The sequence below is a fragment of the Myotis daubentonii genome, chromosome Y, assembly GCF_963259705.1.
Source record: "Myotis daubentonii chromosome Y, mMyoDau2.1, whole genome shotgun sequence".
NCBI classification, from domain to species: Eukaryota; Metazoa; Chordata; class Mammalia; order Chiroptera; family Vespertilionidae; genus Myotis; species Myotis daubentonii.
The window spans coordinates 307,244-330,428 of NC_081862.1; the positions used below are offsets into that span (position 1 = coordinate 307,244).

Consider the following 23,185-nt stretch of genomic DNA (forward strand, 5'->3'; position numbering starts at 1 on the left):
GATGCAGATGCTGTTTCATTTAATGTTTCCCAAAGCTCCCTTAACCCTTTGTGGTACAATTTTATTTTTGGAAATCAAACAGTCTGGTCCAAATTAATTGACGGGATTGAATGTTGAACTTTTTAATGTTCTTATTTTAAAGTTTAAACCAAAAATTCACCGGTTATATTATTATGTTCAATCAAAGAGTTTATTCATTAAAACATTTCATAGTGTGGTATCTTTTGAAACTGGTCTGTCGAATCAGCCTCGACTTGGACCGAAAAGGGTTAAACTGTTCTGTGTTTTGTTGTTGTTTTGGGTCTTTTTAGTGTTGTTATTTTTTTATATTACTGTATTGTTGGCAGCAAACAGATGTCTCTTATCCTGTCCCTTTTTGCCTCCCTCCACACTACCCTCACCCCACCCTACATTTTCCCCATGCTATTGACTATGACTCTGGGTTGTACACATATGCTTTTATGTTGTTTGATTAATCTCTTCCTCCTCCTTTTTTTTCTTTTTGGTTCTCTGAGTGATTATTTCTCCCTGTGTCTAATTTGCTGATTCAATCCTTGGCTTTCTCTAATTTGCTTTTTATTCCGTCCAATGTATTCTTTATGTTTGCTGTGTCATTTTATATATATATAGTGTGTGTGTGTGTGTGTGTGTGTGTGTGTGTGTGTGTGTGTATGTAAAATCCTTACCTAAGGATATTTTTCCTTTAATTTTTAGAGAGAGTGTAAGAGAGCGAAAGACAGAGAAAAACATCAATGTGAGAGAAACACATCAGTTGGTTGCCTCTGACCAGGGCCAGGGCCCGAGGAGCAACCAATGTACATGCCCTTGACCAGAATCAAACCCAGGACCCTTTGGCCCGCAGTTCGACACTCTATCCACTGAACCAAACTGTTTAGGGTTCATTATTTCTGACTGGTTGCTTTTAATAATGTCTATTTTTTTCATGCTGTTGAGCATTCTTATAATCATTACTCTGAATTATATATCTGATAAGTTGCCTATCTCCATTTCATTTAACTCTTCTTCTAGAGAATTCTCTTGTTCTTTCATTTGGGTTCTGTTTATCTTCCCATTTTTTCTGCCTCTGCATAATTGTAACTATTTATTAGGTACATATGCTTTGAGTCACAGTCCTGGTCGGCTTATCTTTTGAGTAGTGTCTTGCCGTGCCTTGTAGTGTAGTCTCCTTGATCTTTTGAGTTCGGTGCCCTAGAAATGCCCCTTGCATGGGTTATCTGCACCTCCTATTGTAATTGCCTTCTGATTGTACATTTCGTGGGTGGACTTAGTCCTCAGGCTGGCTGCCTATGAGGCTCAATCCCAGACAGCTATAATACAGGTGCTGACAGAACAAGACAATATAAAACAGGACCAAACTGAATACACACAGACAAATAGAACAAAAGCTAATAATAAGAACCAAAACAACCCTGCCACCAACAAAAAGCATAAGGAAAGAGAAGATAACGAGAAATGAAAGGGAATATTATAATACAAGTGACCAAAAAGAAGAGAAGAAAATGACAGGAGAATGTGAAAGAAAAGTAAAATATAAGAAGAGGATGTATATGTGTGTGTGTGTGTGTGTGTGTGTGTGTGTGTGTGTGTGTAATTTTAAAAGGTAATAATAATATATGGAATAGGAAGAGGAAAAACAAAAAAAGAAAAGAAAATTTAAAGAAAAGCAAAAAGTGAAACGAATATGGGAGAAAAAAGCAGTAATGAAGTGGAATCTAAAAACAAAGAAGAGTATATACAAAGTAATATTAAAGAAATATGAAGAAAAAAACAATTTCCACAGATTTTGGCACCTAGATATAAACCCTTTGGATCTCCTATTTGTGCAGCTTGTTGGATGTTGCTCAGATGTTGTCCAAGATTGGCCTGTTGATGTGCTGGTCACAAGCCTCCAAGTTGATTCTCTGATGCTATCAATGTGAGTTGCTAAAGCCAGGTAGCCTAACACTTGTCAGAGCATAGTCCCAAACAGTACAGTTGGTGGGTCCTCTGAAGGCCAGAGACTGTGTCTTTCTTGGGACTTACCCTTTGAATGTCCCTGCTCTGATTTGCTCTCCCATCTCCCATGGATCTTCACTCTATGAGGGTTTCTGGTACCTGTCAGGATATGGTTTAAGGTGTTGAAGGTAATGCTTGTAAAACTGTGGGAGAGGGGGTGGGCACTTCATCCTTTAGGCAGGGCTGGACTGACAGGCTATACTCACTGGGGAGCTGGATCGGCTTCCCTGCAGAGCTGTGGAAGGGCTCAAGCACACCCACCCAGACAGAAACCCACCAGGGTGACACTGTTGAAACACTTCATTTCTGGTTTCCTGGCAGTCCATTGCTGCCACTCAGAATAGGAGGGGATCAAAAAAAACCAAAACAGCCCTAGATGGTTTGGCTCAGAGGACGGAACGTTGGCCTCTGGACTAAAGAATTTGATTGCAGTCAAGGGCACATGTCTGGATTGCCAGCTCCATCCCCAGTAGGGGGCATGCAGTGAGGCAGCCAATCAATGATTTTCTCTCATAATGGATGTTTCTATTTCTCCTTTTCCCTCTCTGAAATCAATAAAAAATATATTTAAACAAACAAAAGCAAATATAAAAATCAGACCCTCTTGGCACTTGAATTTTTTGCATAGGCCTCTGTCCTTGGGCAGGGTTTTTGCTGGTCATTTGTGTCCCCAAACCTGCATATTAGCCTTACTGGTACAGATTTGTAGCCCCAAGACATTTGCCTTTCATTGGGATCAACAGCAGAACAGGGTAGATGTGACAGATTTTTCAGGTTGGGCCAGGGTGCCTTTAGTGCGTTTATGGAAGTGAGGTAGGGAAGTCCGGTCTCTTTTTCCTCCTAGGCACACAGACCAGCCTCCTCCCAGCTATCTTGCTTTCTGCCCAATGTTCTACCAGGGGCTAGAAGCTATCTCTGAGTCACTGTTGGTTATACCTGTTAGCTCCCTTCACACCAAGCTCTGCAGTGTGGAGCTTTGCTGCTTGGCCATTCCCCCCAGTCCTAGATTAGGTCTTTTGTCCTTGGTGCTGTAACAAAGAAATTGCCCTTTGCCTGGGCTTTTGCAATTTGAGCTTCCAAGGTGGACTTTATCTCTACTGCTTCCCGCCCAGTGCTACATGAATTCCCATCCTCTTCTCTGTTTTCTGAGTTGGGGATACTTGTTTGAGCTTAGATTCTGTACTGTACTCTCGGGGGTGTAAGGGCACTGTTGCCACAATGTCTCTCCCGCTTACTAGCTGTGCTCTGCCTAGTTGACCCACCTTCTCTGCCTCTCCTTTCTTTTTTGTGTTCTCTGTTCACAGTATTTCAGGTCAACTTCACTTCAACTAGTTTTTCATGCCTGATGTCCGGCAGTTCAGTCACAAATACCTCTGGTCTTGGGAGCAAGGAGTGGGAGGTTCCACCTATTCTGCAGCCATGAACATTCTTCCTTGTTTTCTTTTTTAAAAAAAATATATATTTTATTGATTTTTTACAGAGAGGAAGGGAAAGGGATAGAGAGTTAAAAACATTGATGAGAGAGAACAATCGATCAGCTGCCTTCTGCACAATCCCTACTGGGTATATGCTCACAACCAAGGTACATGCCCTTGACCAGAATTGAACCTGGGACCCTTGAGTCTGCAGGCCGACGCTCTATCTGCTGAGCCAAACTGGTTAGGGCTCTTCATCCTTTTAAACAGGGATTTTCACTTGTCTCAGCACCATTTACCCCATGCATTATATCGGCAACTTTGTCAAGAAGTTTTTATTCACACTTTTTAAAAAAACATTCAATGTCCTTACTAGTGCTATGTAAATTTTTATTATTGATATGGAATTTATTGTATCAAAAATTTAAATTATGAAGAACTTCTCTAAGTACTGGTAATTTTATTAGTATGGTCTACACAGGCAGGGTCAGGTGACTGAACAAAGTCATAATTAGAAATAGAAAATCTTACCTTTTTTCCTCAATATAATCTTTAGCTATGTATATTTGTATTTGTATGCCCTCGGTAAGTTTAGAATGTGTGCTTTTGCTTTGCTACTTGGGTATCTATAAGCACTTGTGATACTTCGTTCCCTAATCTCGCTTTAATTTTTTTTTCATTCTCTTTTTGAATATCTGGTAAAATCTTAAAAACTACAGATTTCATTCTTCGAGAAGAGTGTCAGTAAGGAAAAACATACCCTGTTTTTTGTTTTTGAAATAGGAATAAAGTTTTTCTCTTAGGAGTATGTACTTGCAAAATATCTTAATCCTAAAAAAATTGTGAGGTTTTTTAAATATTAAATTTATCTTTCAGTCCTCTCAAATTCCTTTGATACCATTTAAAATAAAATTCAGCCCTAACCTGTTTGGCTCAGTGGGTAGAGCATCAGCCCTTCGACTCAAGGGTACCAGATTCAATTTCTGTCAAGGGGGCTTATACCTTGGTTGTGGGTTTGATCCCCAGTGAGGGATGTGCAGGAGGCAGTTGATTGATGTTTCTCTCTTACTGAAATTTGTATCACTCTATCCCCCTTTCTTTTTTTTTCTAAAAAACAATAAAAATATGTTTAGAAAATAAAAAATAAATAATTTTTAAAAATATAAAATGAAATTCATCTTTAGACCACAATGAATGCATGTTTTTTTTATTTGAAAAATAATTGTGTTCTATAATATTAATTTTGTGGCTGATGGAAGAGGATGAGTATTGTGTTATTTGGATTGCCTTTTCTTGATTCTTTACTTAATGTGGTCATTGAAGATATTTTTTATGAAATGTATTTATAGAAACTTAGTTTTCAAAGTATAACCAAGTAGGTTATATGTAGACTAGAGGTCCAGTGCACAAAATTCATGCACTGGGGTGGGGGCGGTTCCGCAGCCCAGTCTGTGCCCTCTTGCAATACAGTAGCCCTCAGGGGATGTCTGACTTTGCAGGGAGTGGGCATAAGCCGGCAGCCGGCCATCCTTAGCACTGCCACAGAGGTGGGAGAGACTCCTGCCACTGCCACTGTGCTTGCCAGCCATGAGCCCAGCTTCTGGCTGAGCAGCACTCCCCCTATGGGAGCGCACTGACCACCAGGGGGCAGCTCCTGCATTGAGCGTCTCCCCGTGCTGGTCAGTGCCCTTCATAGTGACCAGTTGTTCTGCTGTTGGGTCAATTTGCATATCTTATTATATAGGACCAGAGGCCCGGTGCACAAAAATTTGTGCACTCGGGGGGGGGGGGAGAGGGGGTCTCTCAGCCCTGCCTGTGCCCTCTCGCAGTCTGGGACCCCTCGGGAGATAACGACCTGCTGGCTTAGGCCTGCTCCCGGGTGGCAGAGGGCAGGCCCAATCCCTAGGTGCAGCCCCTGGTCGGGCTCAGATCAGGGCCGATTGGGGAGTTGGGGCACTGCCCCCTATCACGCACAGAGCAGGGCCCATCAGGGGGATTGGGGCTCCATACCCTGTCACACACAGAGCAGGGCCGATCAGGGGGTTGAGGAGCTCCCCACTGTCACGCACAGAGCAGGGCCCATCAGGGGGTTGAGGAGCTCCCCCCTGTCACTCACAGAGCAGGGCCAATAGGGGAGTTGGGGCACCGCCCCCTGTCACACACAGAGCAGGGCGGATCAGGGGGTTGGGTCACCGCCACTGTCACACTCAGGGCAGGGCCGATTGGGGGGGAGGTGGAGGTTGGGGCGCCACACACTGTCACACACTGAGCCGCAGGGCGATCGGGGGTTGGGGAGCTCCCCTCTGTCACGCACAGAGCAGAGCTGATCAGGGGGTTGAGGAGCTCGCCCCTGTCATGAACAGAGCAGGGCGGATAGGGAGGTTGTGGCCCCGCCCCCTGTTACACACAGAGCCGCGGGGTGATCAGGGAGTTTGGGCGCTGCCCCCTGTCACACTGATCCTGGTGCTGGGAGGCCTCGCTGCTCTGCTGATCCCAGTGCTGGGAGGCATATTACCCTTTTACTATATAGGAATGAAGCCTGGTGCACGGGTGGGGGCCGGCTGGTTTGCCCTGAAGGGTGTCCTGGATCAGGTTGGGGGTCCCGTTTGGGTGCCTGGCCAGCCTGGGTGAGGGGATGATGGCTGTTTGCATCTGGTCACCCCCCTTCAGGGTGGGGGTCCCGTTTGGGTGCCTGGGTGAGGGGATGATGGCTGTTTGCATCTGGTCATACCCCCTTAAGGGTGGGGGTCCCCACTGGGGTGCCTGGCCACCCTGGATGAGGGACTGAGGGCTGTTTTCAGGCTGGCGGGTGACTGAAGCTCCCAACCTGTCATTTTTTCCTTTTTTTTTAATTCTGGGCCAGCTTTAGCTCTGAGGCTAGGCTCCAGCTATGAGACCTCCGCTGCTGAAAGCAGTTTTCTGGCCTTTGTTTACCTTCTGTATTTGAAACAATGTTGCAGTCCTGCTGGCTGAAGCCCAGGGTTTTGTTTAGCTTCTATATTTGTTACAATGTTGCTTAGAGTGCAGCTGAGAGGCCGGCAAGGCAGGCGGGGAAGCTTGGCTTCCTCTGTCACTGAAGCAAGCAAGCCTCCCCGTTCGCGTCAGATGCCTGGCTGCTGGCCGCCATCTTGGTTGGCAGTTAATTTGCATATCGCCCTGATTAGCCAATGGGAAGTATAGTGGTCGTACGCTAATTACCATGTTTCTCTTATATTAGATAGGATAGGACTATTTTATTCACTTGTGTAATTAAAACAGTAGCCTGTGATGGAATACTATGCATGAATGTTTATTTAATCTATAGGAAGAAAATGAGAAAAGAATGCAACACAAGGATTATTCAGACAATGAATCTACATCTTCCGATATGTAAGTAACTTTGTGTTCAGTCAATATTTCTGTGCAAAAAGCATGGAATTAATTTTAATGTTTATTTTTTTTAAGTTCTGGAAAGAGAAGGAAAGGACCTTTTAAAACCATAAAGTTTGGGACCAACATTGACCTTTCTGATGACAAAAAGTAAGTTTTCCAGTTCTGTTTGTGTAAAGTAAAAATAGGATTGCAGGATTGGAAATTCCCTAGTAGTTATGTTTTTGTTTGTTTTTTATGCCTATATTTTTTTATGTTGACATTAGTTAAAAAAACAGCATTTTAAAACTTCTTTATTAGGTTTTGAATTCGATTTTTTTTTTACTTGAAGAATGCCAGAACATTAATTTTATAAATTTTAAAATAAAAATTGTGTGTTTTATTTACATCAAGCATGTCAAACTCATGGCCCATGGGCCACCTGTGGCCCACAACGAATATTTTTGCGGCCCAGCCATTATAATGGTATGTAAGAAATGTTTTAGTAAAAATTTTACTACTTAATTTTTACAATATCCTGTTATACATAATTATTAATAACAAATACAACATTTGCTAATAACTGATTACTATAATTGTGTTGCATTCATTTCCCTTAAGTGCAGGTGCACCATTTCTCTCCACTAAATACCAGCAGCAAATATTTTGGCAGCTGATTGCCAGATCATTAGCCTTGTACTGACTTGTTTGATGTGTACAACAGAAAATATTTCACTTTCAGAGAATAAGAAAAATAGGTTTATTTGTGTTACGCTTATTAATTTATGCAATTATTCAGTGTCTGGTAAGTTAATGTTCAAGAAAAAAATGTTAATTTTTATTAAAATGTTCTATTATTTTAACGATTACTCATTGTATTCAGCATGTCTCTATTGAAATAAACCTACATTTCTATGAAAATTGAAGCTTTTTTCTTTTGCGGCCCACATAAACTTAAACATTGTTTATTTGGCCCATGTTAGCCTTTGAGTTTGACATGCTTGATTTACGTGATTATAATTTTTTTGTTTTTGTACAATTATCACTCTGTGATTGAACTTTTTAAAAAAAGTTAAACATTTTAGCACTTTTGACTTTAAAAGTATAATAGTTAGAAATGTAATGTTTTCTGGTCAGATCACAAGATTTTTAAGACAGTTAATTTTCATAAATATTTGTAGCAAAGTTAAACTTTTTTTTCTTTATTGATTAAGGTATTACATATGTGTCCTTATCCCCCCATTGTCCCTGTCCCTCCCCCTCCCCTGCCCCCCCCCCCCCCCCCAGCTCATGCCCTCACCCCCTGGTGTCTGTGCCTGTTGGTTATGCTTATATGCATGCATTCAAGTCCTTTGATTGATCTCTCCTCCTTACCCCCATCCTCCCCTACCTTCCCTCTGAGGTTTGAGCATCTGACCGATGCTTCTCTGTCTCTGGATGCAAAGTTAAACTTTTGATTTTATTTCAGGTGGAAGTTGCAGCTGCATGAGCTGACTAAACTTCCTGCTTTTGTGCGGGTGGTATCAGCAGGAAATCTTCTAAGCCACCTTGGTCATTCTATTCTGGGCATGAATACAGTTCAGCTATACATGAAAGTTCCAGGAAGTCGAACACCAGGTTATTTTTATGGGCTAACATATCTTTGTGTTTCAAAAGAAAGTGATAGTCAAATGTGACACATTTACATAGTTTCTGTTTATAATTATTTTATTCAAAATATTTTTTTAATTCTTTCTAATAGGTAAAAATATTTGTAATTATTCTTATAATTGATCTGAGAGTATTAATTTGTGTCTCTTATCTTTTTTATATGTAAACACCAAAACTGAAAAATATAACTTGGGAAAGAAGCAATAAATCACTCAGTGAGTGAACTATATTACGGCATTACATAAAGATTTTGTCTTGATCTCATTGATTGCAAGCTGACAGTTTTCCAATTTTTTTTTCACTGTAGTTACATTAAGAACTATATCATATTATACAGACTTAAAATTATATAATAAACGTTTTTTGGTTTTGTTTTATAATATATATATACTAGAGGTCCATTGCAGGAAGATTCCTGCAAGAATAGGGCTTCCTCAGGCCTATTCCTGCAAGAATAGGGCTTTCTGCAGCCAGAGCGAAGCAGGGAAGGGAGCAAAACCCACCTTCCGCTCCAGTGTCTGCTGCCTCGAGTCTGCTACTGTCTCCGCTGCCTCAGCTCCCTCCCTTCTCCGCCGCTTTGCTCCCTTCTGCAGCGTTTGGCTTCCTTCTACGCTGTCTTCGGTCTTTGCTCCACACCTACATATGCAAATTAACCGCCATCTTTGTTGGGTTAATTTGCATACTCACTCTGATTGGCTGGTGGGCATAGCAGAATGACACCAATTTGCATGTTTCTCTTTTATTAGTGTAGTTTTTTTTTTAAAGACATTTTATTGATTTTTTACAGAGAGGAAGGGAGAGGGATAGAGAGTCAGAAACATCGATGAGCGAGAAACATCGATCAGCTGCCTCCTGCACACCCCCTACTGGTAATGTTCCCGAAACCAAGGCACATGCCCTTGACCAGAATCGAACCCGGGACCCTTTGGTCCGCAGGCCGACGCTCTATCCACTGAGCCAAACTGGTCAGGGCTAGTGTAGATTTTTTATTGATTTCAGAGATTAAAGGAGAGGTAGAGAGAGATAGAAACATCAGTGATGAGAATCATTGGCTGCCTCCTGCACGTTCCCTACTGGATATCAAGCCTGCAACCCAGGCATGTGCCCTGACTGAGAATTGAACCTGGGACCCCTGCTTCATAAATCAACACTTAACCACTGAGACACTCTGGCTGGGCTATAATAAAAGTTTTTATTGAAAATTCTTAAATATGTACTGATATATTCTCACTTCTCATTTTACTATGTTTTTAAAAATTGCAAATGTACATCTTTTAAAGCTATTCTACAATGAGATAATACATATTTTATCTTTAAAAATAAAAATATGTCTTCACAAATAGGTATTACCAAATGCTGCTATCAATGTATGGGCATATATTATGTAATATATTAATTGGTTGTAACGTATATAAAAAGTTCTGTTAGCCCTGACCAGATGGCACCAAAGGGTCAGGGGCACATACCTGGGTTGCAGGTTTGATTCCTGACTCCTGTTGGGACTTGTGCAAGAGGCAACCATTCAATGTGTCTCTCTCACATCAATGTTTCTCTCTCCCTCCTCCTCTCCCTTCCACTCTAAACTATCAAAGGAAAAAATATTTCGGGTGAGGATTAACCAAAAAAAAGTTCTGTATTTTTTTACTTGATGTTTTCCTTTCACATTTCATTGCACAAATGGCTTTTGCAAAATGGAAATATTCTGTGCATTGCACTGAAGTTTGAAAAATGGTTCTAAAGCTGTAGTGCTGCAAATTGTTGAAGGGATGGACATCTAGACTTTTGTTTAATTTTTAATACCACACAGAGTGTTTTAAGCAGCTTAATAGTACTTGCAGTGCCAAAAACATTGTCTTTCATATGTCTTTACTGTGTAGTATTGTTCCACAATATAAGATTGTGGGGTTTTTTAAAGAATCATCATAAAAATTGCAAAAAAAATTAATGACCAATGACAGCGGTTGATTGTTGTTCTCATTCAAAAAAATTTTCAGTCTCAACCCTGAGTGTTAAGTCATAAGTGACCAGCTTCGCTTTCCAACAAGAATTCATGAAACTGATGTTCATTAAGTCTTTGAGAATGGCACACAAGTATTTTGCATAAAGTATGTGCCAGTGAATAATAACATAATTAACCATAGACATTAAGCACTTTACATTTTCATAAACTTTGTTAATTTATCCAAGTAAGGCTTTTCTCACTTCATTCATATTTTTCCCACCATTAGTTGTAATGTATCTTATCAGATGCCCCTTCAGTAGTATTTAAAGTTTTTTCAGTTTCTTAGAAAATATTCTCTTATAATGGTCCTGTGGAGACCACTTACAGAGGTGAATTCTTGAGTCACTTCACATTTGGTATTGACTTCTCAAAGAAAGCAATTATATAGTATTAATAATCTGTTGACTTGTCAAGAGACAAAAAATCTGCTTGAAGTTATTCATTTTATTTTTGAATTGCATATTGATGCTTCCAACATTTTCATTGAGTAATCTGTTCTCAACAAAAGGATAACAGTCTGGAACCATTTTATTTTCTCTAAAAGTACCCACTGCAACCAAACATGATTTAATTAACTCACAATTTATAAACTGTTTTTCTTGCCTGGCCAGAGATTTCATTTAGTCTTGCCTTAATTTTGTTTTAGTTTTTGTGAAGCAATTTAGCTTGGATGAAATACTACATTTTACATTTTTAAAAATTTCTGTCTATATATATTGTTAATCCTCACCTGAGGATATACTTTCCATTAAGTTTTAGAAAGAGTGGAAGGGAGGGATGGGAAGAGAGACAGACAGACAGAGACAGACAAACATTGATGTGAAAGTGACATATAAATCTGTTGCCTCCTGCATGAGCTCTGAGGGGAGCCAGGGACCTAACCCATGACCTTTTGCTGCACAAGCTGATGCAGAGCTGAGAGATATATTTTAATGAGCATTTTAAATGTTTGTTTTGTGTGTTTTTTTTTATTTCAGAGAGAATGGGAGAGAGAGATAGAAACATCAGTTATGAGAGAGAATCATCAATTGACTGCCGCCTGCATGCTCCTCACTGGGATTGGAACTCACAACTCAGACATGTGCCCTGACCAGAACATCAACCATGACCTCCTTGTTCATGGGTCAATGCTCAACCACTGAGCCAAGCTTGGCTGGGCTCCACATGCTTTTAAAGTGTTTCATTTTCTTTTTTCTTTTAAATCATCACTGATTACATGCTTATTGATTTTAAAGAGAGAGGAAAGAGGTGGGCATGTGAATGCAAGAGAAACATTGATCAGTTACCTTTTGTAGGTGCCCTAACCAGGGATCAAAATTGCAACCCAGGTACATGACCTGGTTGGGAATTGAACCCACAACCTTTCAGTATACATGAAAATGCTCCAACCAACTGAGCCCCACAGGCCAGGACAAAAGTGCTACATTTGAAGTCTTTCTTATTTTGACATGATGGCTATACACGGTAATAAAAGAAAAAAAATGTTGAAGTATGGGTGATATGTCTAGCAGTTGAAATGGTTTTGCATTATAACTGTTTGCTGCATTTTATAGTTTGCCGGGCAATACAAGGCGATTAAAATGTATATAGTCTCTGTCACTCTGCTTAGTTCTGCTGTGTTAGCATAATAGCACTCATAGAGCATATCTGTGTCTTATATGATAGTCTTACCCATAAGAACAGGTGTTTGGCCTTTGAGCCATATTTGCCATGCCCTGATATAAAATCTTAAAGTTTCATTCAACCCAAATATCTTTGATAAATGAAAAGAAAACACATTCAAATATAACTCCCCCTTTGATAACCTTTACATTGACTTTGATATGTCATAAGTGATAGTTCATATATTTAGTCATTTGTAAGTTCCAGCCATTAGTCAGTTAGGGCAAATGATAGTTAACAAACAACCGGTTCGGCTATATACTAATGTCTACACACACAATCATCCTCTTTTTGTTTTTGCTGCTTGCAGTTGTTATCTGCAGCAGCTATAGTTTGAAAATCCAATTACTTCAGTATATTCTCACTGTATACTGACCAACTTATTAAGTTAATTTTTGCACATTTGTGATGAGTTAAGCTTCCAAAGTTTCCTATTGGAATTTCCTGTAAAAGTTTTTGGAAGAAATATTTAAAATCTCAGCATTTTTGGAACAAGAGAGAGAGAAACATCAATTTTATTATTCTACCCATTCCTGTTTTCATCAGTTGATTCTTGTATGTGCTGTTACCAGGAATCAATCCCAGAATCCTGGCATATCCGGGTAACATTCTAACCAACTGAGTTAGCTCCTCAGGGTTTTTGATGTACAGCTAGATATAAAATCCATTGATTAGAATTTTTACTTCTAGGCTATAATTGGAAATTCACTTTGAATTGGCCATCATTGTAGTTACTATTGAGCAAGAATTTTTTCCTCTCAAGTTTTTTCTTCCTCCTATTATATACCATTAAACTGGATCTATTAAGATTTATTTTAATTATCTCATTCAATTTGAAAGACTTCTAAAAGAAAATATTTGAAAATGAAAGGAAATTTAAAAAGTCTTTTTTCTTTAAAATTTGGAAGGTATATCAAGCTTAATAGTATATGTCTTTGTCATTTGTGCCTAAAAGTGCTTGAACTTTTTTATTTTTTCATTTATGGATTTCACTTAACTCTAAAAGTATTGTTAGCATATTATATTATATTAGTTTTATGTGTTTCAGTGGCATAGTGTTTTGACATTTAAATGCCTTATGATCACCACTTAGAGTCTATTAATTATCCGTTCAGTTACCACATTCCCCTTCACATTTTTTATCCATGCTCCCAACGTTCTACCCTCTAGCAATCAAGAGATTGAGCTCCTTTCTATGATGAATATACAATTAGTAATGTTAAAAAGTGAGTTTTTGTTTTTATCTTTGGGTGTTTTTTTAAATTTCACATATAACTGAAATCACACAGTATTTGTCTTTTTTCTGTAGGTACATCCATGTCACAAATGGCAAGAGGTCCTTATTTATTGCTGAACTCTAATATGTGTGCAAATGCACACGTATGCACATTATATTTTATCCATTTTTTATGGATATCTGTATTACTTTAATCTTGGCTAACATATCTAGAGCTATTTTTAATTTTTTGACAAAACTCCATACTGTCTTCTATAGTTATTGCACCAATTTACAATCCCACCAGCAGTGCATGGGGCTTACCTTCCTTCCACATTCCTGCCAACACTTGCTTTTTTTTCTTTTTATTTTTTTAATAATTAAGGTATTACATATGTGCAGTACTTGTTTTTCTTATTTTTTATAATAGTCATTGTGATAGGTATGTAGTCCTATTTTGTAGTTTTGATTTGTATTTCTCTGATGATAAGTGATGGTGAGCATCTTTTCATATATCTACTGGCCATCTGTATGTCTTCGTTTGAGAAATGTCTGTTCATGTCCTCCGCCCATATTTTGATGGGATTATTTATTTTTTTGTTATTGAGTTGTATGAGTTTCTTATGTATTTTAGATATTAACCCCCTAAATTGGATATATCATTTGCAAATACATTTTCCGATTCAGTACACTGTCCTTTTGTGGTATCCATCACCGTGCAGAGGCTTTGTACTTTTTATTTTTAAATTTATTTATTTGCATGTATCTGTCCAATTTTCCTAATAACATTTATTGGAGACCATCTTCACCCCATTGCATATTTTTGCCTTTGTCTTAAATTAATTGACTATATAAGTGAGGGTTTACTTGACTGCCTATTCTTTTCCATTGTTCTATGTCTGTATCATACTGTTTTGATTATTATAACTTTGTAATGTAGTTTAGTCAGGATAAATATATCTCTTTGTTCTTTCTCAAGATCATTTTGGCTAGTAGTAGTCCTTTTGGTTTCATATAAATTTTAGAACTTTTCTAGTTCTGAAAAGAAGCCATTAGTATTTTGATAGGGATTGTTTCGAATATGTAGATTGCTTTGGGTAGTATGGGCAATTTAACAGTATTAATCCTTGCAATCAGTTAGCAAATTATGTATTTTTCCTTTTCTTCCTTGTCTTATAGTTTTCAGAGTACAGATCTTTTACCTCATTGGTTAAATTCCTAGATATCTTATTCTTTTGATACCATTGCAAATGGTATTGTTTTCTTAATTTCTCTTATTATTGTTCATTGTTAGTGTACAGAAATGTGGCAGGTTTCTGTATATTAATTTTGTATCCTGCTGCTTTATGAAATGCATTTCTTATTCCAAAGATAACTTTTTTATATGTATCTATTATGTGCAAATAATGACAATTATTTTCCAATTTACCTTTGTTTCTTTTTCTTGTCTAATTACCTTGTCTAGGTAATTAGAGTAATTGAGTAATAAAGGGTGGGGCAAAAGTGGGTTTACAGTTGCTCATATGGAAAAAATAATACAATAATCCTATATAATAAAAGGCTAATATGCAAATTGACCAAATGGCATAATGACTGGTTGCTGTGACACGTACTGACCACCAGGGGACAGACACTCAGTGCAGGAGCTGCCCCCCCAGTGGTCAGTGGACTCCCACAGGGTGAGTGCCACTCAGCCAGAAGCCTAGCTCACAGCTGGCAAGGGCAGCAGTGACGGTGGGAGCCTTTCCTGCTTCCGCAGCAGTCAGACAGACATCCCTTGAGGGCTCCTAGACTGCAAGAGGGCGCAGGCCAGGCTGAGGGACCTCTCTCTGCCGGGGCACAAATTCTGTACACCAGGTCTCTAGTCTACATACTAGTAATAAAAGCCAAAGCGACCGTTATGGCGGAATGACCGGGACGACCGGTCGCTATAGTGCACACTGACCACTAGGGGGTAGATGCTCAACGTAGGTCAGTGTGCTCCCACAGGGAGAACACTGCTCAGCCAGAAACTGGGCTCACAGCTGGCAAGCACTAAAGGAGCAACACTAAGGAGCAGTGAGCCAAGCAGTAAGGAGCATCGAGCAGGTAAAGGGCGAGGAGTCCCGGACTGCAAGAGGGTACAGGCTGGGCTGAGGACCTCCCACCCCCAGTGCATGGGCCACTAGTTAAAAAATAATTACACAAGAATAAACTCCTAATGTTTCACGTATTCCTGACTATACACCGACTTTTGCCCAACCCTGCATTGTTGAGAGTGAGCATCCTTATCTTGTTCTGATCTTAGAGTAAAACTTTCATCTTTTCACAGTGGAATGTGTGCTGTTAACTATCTTATATAACTTTATTATTTTGAGGTAAGGTTTCTCTTACCCACCTTAGTGAGGGTTTTTAAAATCATAAATGGATGTTGAATTTTATCAAGAGCTTTATATACATCTATTGAGATCTAATTTTTATCTTAGGTGTTGTTGATGTGGTATATAATGTTAACTGAATTGCATATATTGAGCCATCCTTGAATCTTTGGTATAAATCTTATTTGATCAAGGTCTATAATCTTTGTAATGTATTATTGAATTTAATTTGCCAGAATTTGTTGAGGATTTGGGCATATCTATATATCTATGTCTATGTCTATATCTATATCTATATCTATATCTATATCTATCTATATCTATATCTATATCTATATCTATATCTATATCTATATCTATATCTATATCTATATCTATATCTATATCTATATCTATATCTATATCTATATCTATATCTATATCTATATCATCTATATCTATATCTATATCTACATCTATATCTATATCTATCTATATCTAAGCCTTAGTGACTGTTCAACCATTCAACCTATAGCTATGTACACTCATCACCAGGGGCCATATGCTCCGATCGGTAGGTTAGCTTGCTGCTGGGGTCCATCTAATTAGGAATGGGCGAGATGGGCCAGACATGCCTTGGAGCCCTCCTGTGGTCCCTTCCCTGCTCGCCAACCTTCCACATACCTCCCTGGCCCTGATTGTGCATCAGTGGGGTCCCTGATAGCGAGAGTGCATAGGCCAGGCTGAGGGACCCCACTGGTGTACGGGGCCTCTAGTACATTCATAAGGGATATTGGCATGTAAATCTTTTTTTGTAATGCCTTTGTCTGTTTAGGCTTTAGGGTAATGCTGGCCTCATAGAATGAGTTTGAAAGTGTTCCTCCCTCTTAAATTTTTAGGAATTGTTTGAGAAGGACAGTTATTACTTTTTTTGATTAGTTGGTAGAATTAACTTGTCAAGCTATCTTTCCTGGACATTGCTATGAGGTTGTTTTTTTTTTATTACTGCTTCAGTTGTAATCAATCTGTTCAGTTTCTTTGTTTCATCTGTTTCAGTATTGGCAGCTCTATGTTTCCAGAAATTTATTTATTTTTCCAGGTTATTCAATTTGATGGCATGTATAAATTGTTCATATTATCCTTTGAAAGTCCTTTGTTTTTCTGTTGTATCAGTTGTAATCTCTCCTCTTACATTTCTTTTTTATTTTCATTTTTTTTTTTTTGCTTAAAGTATTACAAAAGGGTATTACATATGTATCCATTTTATCCCCCCGCCCTAGACAGTCCCCTAGCCTCCCCTATCCCCCAGTGTCTTATGTCCATTGGTTATGCTTATATGCATGCATACAAGTCCTTTGGTTGATCTCTTACCCCCCTACCTCCTGCCCCCCAACCCTCCCCGGCCTTCCCGCTGCAGTTTGACAATCTGTTTGAGGCAGCTCTGCCTCTGTATCTATTATTGTTCAAAAGTTTATAATGGTCTCTATTGTCCATGAATGAGTGAGATCATGTGGTATTTTTCCTTTATTGACTGGCTTATTTCACTTAGCATAATGCTCTCCAGTTCCATCCATGCCGTTGCAAATGGTAAGAGTTCCTTCCTTTTTAGAGCAGCATAGTATTCCATCGTGTAGATGTACCACAGTTTTCTAATCCATTCATCTACTGATGGGCACTTAGGCTGTTTCCAGATCTTAGCTATGGTGAATTGTGCTGCTATGAATATAGGGGTGCATATATCCTTTCTGATTGGTGTTTCTGGTTTCTTGGGATATATTCCTAGAAGTGGGATCACAGGGTCAAATGGGAGTTCCATTTTCAGTTTTTTGAGGAAACTCCATACTGTCTTCCATAGTGGCTGCACCAGTCTGCATTCCCACCAGCAGTGCACAAGTGTTCCTTTTTCTCCACATCCTCTCCAGCACTTGTCGTTTGTTGATTTGTTGATGATAGCCAGTCTGACCAGTGTGAGATGGTACCTCATTGCTGTTTTGATTTGCATCTCTCGGATGATTAGTGACTTTGAGCATGTTTTCATATGTCTCTTGGCTTTCTGGATGTCCTCTTTTGAAAGGTGTCTATTTAGGTCCTTTGCCCATTTTTTGATTGGATTGTTTATCTTTCTTTTGTTAAGTTGTATGAGTTCCCTATAAATTTTGGAGATTAGGCCCTTATCAGATATGTCATTGGCAAATATGTTTTCCCACACAGTGGGTTTTCTCGTTGTTTTGTTGGATGGTTTCTTTTGCTGTGCAGAAGCTTTTTATTTTGATGTAGTCCCATTTGTTCATTTTTTCTTTAGTTTCAAGTGCCCTAGGAGCTGTATCAGTGAAGAAATTGCTTTGGCATATGTCTGAGATTTTGTTGCCTTTGGATTCTTCTAGAATTTTTATGGTTTCCCGTCGTACATTTAAGTCCTTTATCCATTTTGAGTTTATTTTTGTGTATGGTGTAAGTTGGTGGTCTAGTTTCATTTTCTTGCATATATTTGTCCAATTTTCCCACCACCATTTATTGAAGAAACTATCTTGGCTCCATTGTATGTTCTTGCCTCCTTTGTCAAATATTAATTGAGCATATTGGTTCGGGCCGATTTCTGGGGTCTCTATTCTATTCCATTGATCTATATGCCTATTCTTGTGCCAGTACCAGGCAGTTTTGAGAACAGTGGCTTTGTAATACAACTTGATATATGGTATTGAGATCCCACCTACTTTGTTCTTTTTCAGGATTGCTGCAGCTATTCGGGGTCTTTTTTTATTCCAGATGAATTTTTGGAGAGTTCGTTCTAGATCTCTGAAGTATGCTGTTGGTATTTTAATGGGAAGTGCGTTGAATTTATAGATTGCTTTGGGTAGTATGGACATTTTAATGATGTTGATTCTACCAATCCATGAACACGGTATGTTCTTCCATCTGTTTATGTCTTCCTCTATATCTTTTTTCAACGTCCTTTAGTTTTCTGAGTAGAGGTCTTTTACCTCTTTAGTTAAGTTTATTCCTAGGTAGCTTAATTTTTTTGGTGCAGTGGTAAACGGGATTGTTTTTATAATCTCTCTTTCTGAAAGTTCACTATTGGTGTATAGAAATGCCTCAGATTTCTTGGGGTTAATTTTGTATCCTGCTACATTGCCAAATTCATGTATTAAGTCTAGTAGCTTTTTGATGGAATCTCTAGGGTTTTGTATGTATAATATCATGTCGTTTGCAAATAAGGACAGTTTTACTTCCTCTTTTCCAATTTGGATGCCTTTTATTTCTTCTTCTTGCCGAATTGCAATGGCTAACACTTCCAGTACTATGTTGAACAGGAGTGGTGAGAGGGGGCATCCCTGTCTTGTTCCTGTTCTTAGGGGAAATGGTGTTAGTTTTTGTCCGTTGAGTATGATGTTGGCTGTGGGCCTGTCATATATGGCTTTTATTATGTTGAGGTATGATCCTTCTACTCCCACCTTGCTGAGAGTTTTTATCAAAAATGGGTGTTGAATTTTGTCAAATGCTTTTTCTGCATCAATTGATATGACCATGTGGTTTTTTTCTTTCAATTTGTTTATGTGATGTATCACGTTTATTGATTTGCGGATATTGTACCATCCTTGCATCCCTGGGATAAATCCTACTTGGTCATGGCGTATGATCTTTCTGATGTACTACTGGATCCGATTTGCTAAGATTTTGTTGAGGATTTTGGCATCTATGTTCATGAGGGATATTGGCCTGTAATTCTCTTTCATTGTGTTGTCTTTACCTGGTTTTGGTATTAGGGTGATGCTGGCTTCATAGAATGAGCTTGGAAGTGTTCCTTCCTCTTGAATTTTTTGTAGTAGTCTGAGGAGGATAGGTTTTAGTTCTTCCTTGAATGTTTGGTAAAACTCCCCTGTGAAGCCGTCTGGTCCTGGGCTTTTGTTTGATGGAAGCTTTTTGATGACTGCTTCAATTTCTTCCATAGTTATTGGCCCGTTGAGATTTTTAGATTCTTCCTGATTGAGTTTTGGAATGTTGTATTTTTCTAGGAATTTGTCCATTTCCTCCATGTTGTCTAGTTTGTTGGAGTAGAGCTGTCCATAGTATTTTTTAACAATCATTTGTATTTCTGTGGGGTCTGTTGTTATTTCGCCTCTATCGTTTCTGATTTTGTTGATTTGGGTCCTCTCTCTCTGCTTCTTGGTTAGTCTGGCTAGAGGTTTGTCAATCTTGTTTATCCTTTCAAAGAACCAGCTCTTGGTTTCATTGATTTTCTGTATTGTTTTTTTGGTCTCTATGTCATTTATTTCTGCTCTAATCTTTATTATCTCCTTCCTTCTGCTCACTCTGGGGTTTTCTTGTTGCTCTCTTTCTAATTCTTTGAGTTGTAGAGTTAGATGATTTACTACCATTTTTTCTTGTTTTTTGAGATAGGCCTGTAGAGCTATAAACTTCCCTCTCAGGACTGCTTTCATTGTGTCCCATAGGTTTTGGATTGTTGTGTTTTCATTGTCATTAGTTTCCAGGATGTTTTTAATTTCTTCTTTGATCTCATTGGTAACCCAATCAATATTTAATAACATGCTATTCAGCTTCCAGGTGTTTGAGTATTTTGGGTTGTTTTTATTGTAGTTTATTTCTAGTATTATGCCATCGTGGTCTGCGAAGATGCTTTTTATGATTTCAATCTTCTTGAATTTGGGGATACTTTGCTTGTGACCCAATATGTGGTGTATTTTTGAAGATGTACCATGAGCACCTGAGAAGAACGTATATTCCCTGGCTTTGGGGTGAAGTGTTCTGAAGATGTCTATTAAGTCCATCTGATCTAGTGAGTCATTTAGGATTGCTGTATCTTTGTTGATTGTTTGTCTATTGGACTTATCCAGTGCTGTCAATGGTGTATTAAAGTCCCCTACTATGATTGTATTGTTGTCGATCTCTCCTTTGATATCTTCCAGGAGTTTTTCTATGAATTTGGGTGCTCCTACATTGGGTGCATATATGTTTACCAGGGTTATATCTTCTTGTTGTATTGATCCCTTTAGTATTATGAAGTGGCCTTCCTTATCTCTTGTTATGGCCTTCACTTTGAGGTCTATTTTGTCCGATATAAGTATTGCTACCCCAGCTTTCTTTTCCTTTCCATTTGCCTGAAAGATATTTTTCCATCCTTTCACTTTCAGTCTGTGTGAGTCCCTTCTAATGAGGTGGGTTTCTTGTAGACAGCAGATGTATGGGTCATGTATTTTTATCCATTCAGCCACTCGATGTCTTTTGTTTGGAGCATTTAGTCCGTTTACGTTTAAAGTTATTATTGAAAGGTACTTGTTTGTAGCCATTTCTTTTTGTGTGTGGCTGTTTTCTTTCTGAGCTTTTTATTTCTTCTTTTTATACCAGTCCCTTTAGCATTCCTTGCATTGCTGGCTTGGTGGTGACAAACTCCCTTAGCCTTTTTTTGTCTGTGAAGCTTCTTATTTCCCCTTTAAGTTTGAATGATAGCCTTGCTGGATAGAGTATTCTTGGATTCAGTCCTTTGCTTTGCATCACTTTGTAAATTTCAGTCCATTCTTTTCTGGCCTGATGTGTTTCTGTTGAGAAATCATTTGACAGTCTAATGGGAGATCCCTTGTATATAACTTTCCGTCTCTCTCTTGCAGCCTGTAAGATTCTCTCTTTGTCCTGAACATTTGCCATGGTGATTATGATGTGTCTTGGTGTGGGTCTTTGCGGGTTCACCTTGTTTGGGACTCTCTGGGCTTGTGTGACTTTTTTCTTCCCCACCTCAGGAAAGTTTTCTGATATTATTTCTTCGAGTAGGTTTTCTAATCCTTGTTCATCCTTCTGTTGTTCTGGTACTCCTATTATTCGTATGTTGTTTCGTTTCATGTTGTCCCAAAGCTCCCTTAGGCTCTCCTCCTGTCTTTTAATTTTTTTCTCCAATTGCAGTACATTTTGGGTGTGTTTTGCTTCCTTGTCTTCTAATTCACTAATTCGGTCCTCCGCTTCTCCTAGTCTACTGTTGATACTTTCAATGGAGTTTTTCATTGCAGCTATATCAGTCTTCATTTCTTCTTGGGTCTTACTTAAGTTGTTGATTTTTTCATCTGTTTCTTCTAGCTTCTTCCATATGTTATCGATTTTTTCATCTGTTTCTTCTTGCTTCTTGCAGAGGTTGTTGATTTTTTCCTCCATCCGGTTTATGCACTCGAGGACCCTTATTCTAAAATTCTTTTTCTGTCATGTTGCATGCCTCTGTATTACTTAGCTGCTTTTCTGGAGAGTCCTCCTTCTCTTTCCTTTGGGGTTTCTTTGTCTACCCATGTTTGGTCTCACTGACATATCTAGACGTTGAGTCGTTCAGAGGTTGCTCCCTTGGCGGCAGTGACTCCTTGGTCTGTGGTTGCTCTTCGGGCGGTTGCGGTAGCAGCTGTTCTTCAGTTGGCAGCAGCTCCTCTGGTGGGTGCTGTTCACAGCTGTGGTGGCTCTTCTGGCTGGTGGGGCGAGGTTTCACGTACAGCTGCTGTTCCTCAGCAGAGGATGTGGTGCTCAGGAGGTTGCTGTTGCTTGGATCTGCTGCATTGATTTGAAGGCACAAAATACAACACAAGAAGGCACCATGTACCAGGCCCTATACAGAAATATATTCACGATATTAAAAACCCCAAATAAAGGTGACCACCTGAATTAAGAGAATTAGGGGATAAGGAAGAAGGAAGAGAAAAAGATAAAAGAGAAAAAAGAAAAGAAAAGTAGGGACCAAAAAAAGGAGTGCCAAAATGAAATTGGGAAAAAGGAGGGGGGAAAATAAAAGCGAGAAAGGAAAAGAAAAAAAAAAAAGAGCGAAAATAGAGAATGAAGTGGAAGAGGGGAAGAGACTTTTTATATGAGGAGAATACTCCTATAGAACAGCCATTAATCCCAACAAATTCCAGCAACAGCTTCCTGGATATGAATGCAAACTAGAAACAACCAATAATATAACGATGAAAATAGAATGGAGAACACTAATTCCAAAATAAAATAAAGAGAAAATAAAATGGCACTTTAAAAAATGGTAAAATGGTAGCAGTAATAATACTGGTTAAATATAAGAAGGTAGTAATTAAAAGGGTAAAATCAGGTGATGGAAAAAGAAAAAAAAAAGAACAGAAAAAAAAAAGAAAAAAAAATTGATTTCTTAGTTAAAAAGTGAAAAAAGAAAAAAAAATGCAGTAGTGAAGGTCCTTCGGTTCTTCTATTCTTCAGTGTGGCTCACCTTAGACCTGCCAGGTATTCAGGAGAGTGTTGAGTTTCCCTGCGATACACTGTTCCTCTGTGTTGTGAACCACAGTCCTTATTTTAAAGCAGGTCGCATTTATTTCTCAGAGTGCCTTATTTTGTGTTTAGCAAAGAGTCAGTTTGTGGGTCAGCCTCTGGGTGGCAGTGTTCTGGGGTTGGCCTCTGAGGCTATAGGGCCTCTCTTTGCAGTGGAAGTTCACTGCCCAGAGCTGACTGCGTAATAGTTAGTTACCGGCGCTATGTTGTTGCTGGGATTGAAAATCCCTCTATAGGCCAGACCCTGTTAACTCCCAGG

The 23,185-nt window shown here is 39.0% G+C and overlaps 1 protein-coding gene across 6 annotated transcripts in view; it reads left to right on the plus strand.

Moving 5' to 3' along the window:
• The window catches only part of LOC132225560 (histone demethylase UTY-like), a 300,626-nt gene that overhangs the window by 253,352 nt on the left and 24,089 nt on the right, over nucleotides 1-23,185 (plus strand). For all 6 annotated transcript variants that reach the window (XR_009450969.1, XM_059680653.1, XM_059680656.1 and 3 more), the window contains 3 exons: nucleotides 6,736-6,800; nucleotides 6,876-6,950; nucleotides 8,248-8,396. Coding sequence is in view for 5 of the 6 variants with exons in the window: in XM_059680653.1 (XP_059536636.1) it covers nucleotides 6,736-6,800; nucleotides 6,876-6,950; nucleotides 8,248-8,396 (289 nt within the window). In the remaining variant the exon portion in view is untranslated. The remainder of the gene's footprint in view (nucleotides 1-6,735; nucleotides 6,801-6,875; nucleotides 6,951-8,247; nucleotides 8,397-23,185) is intronic.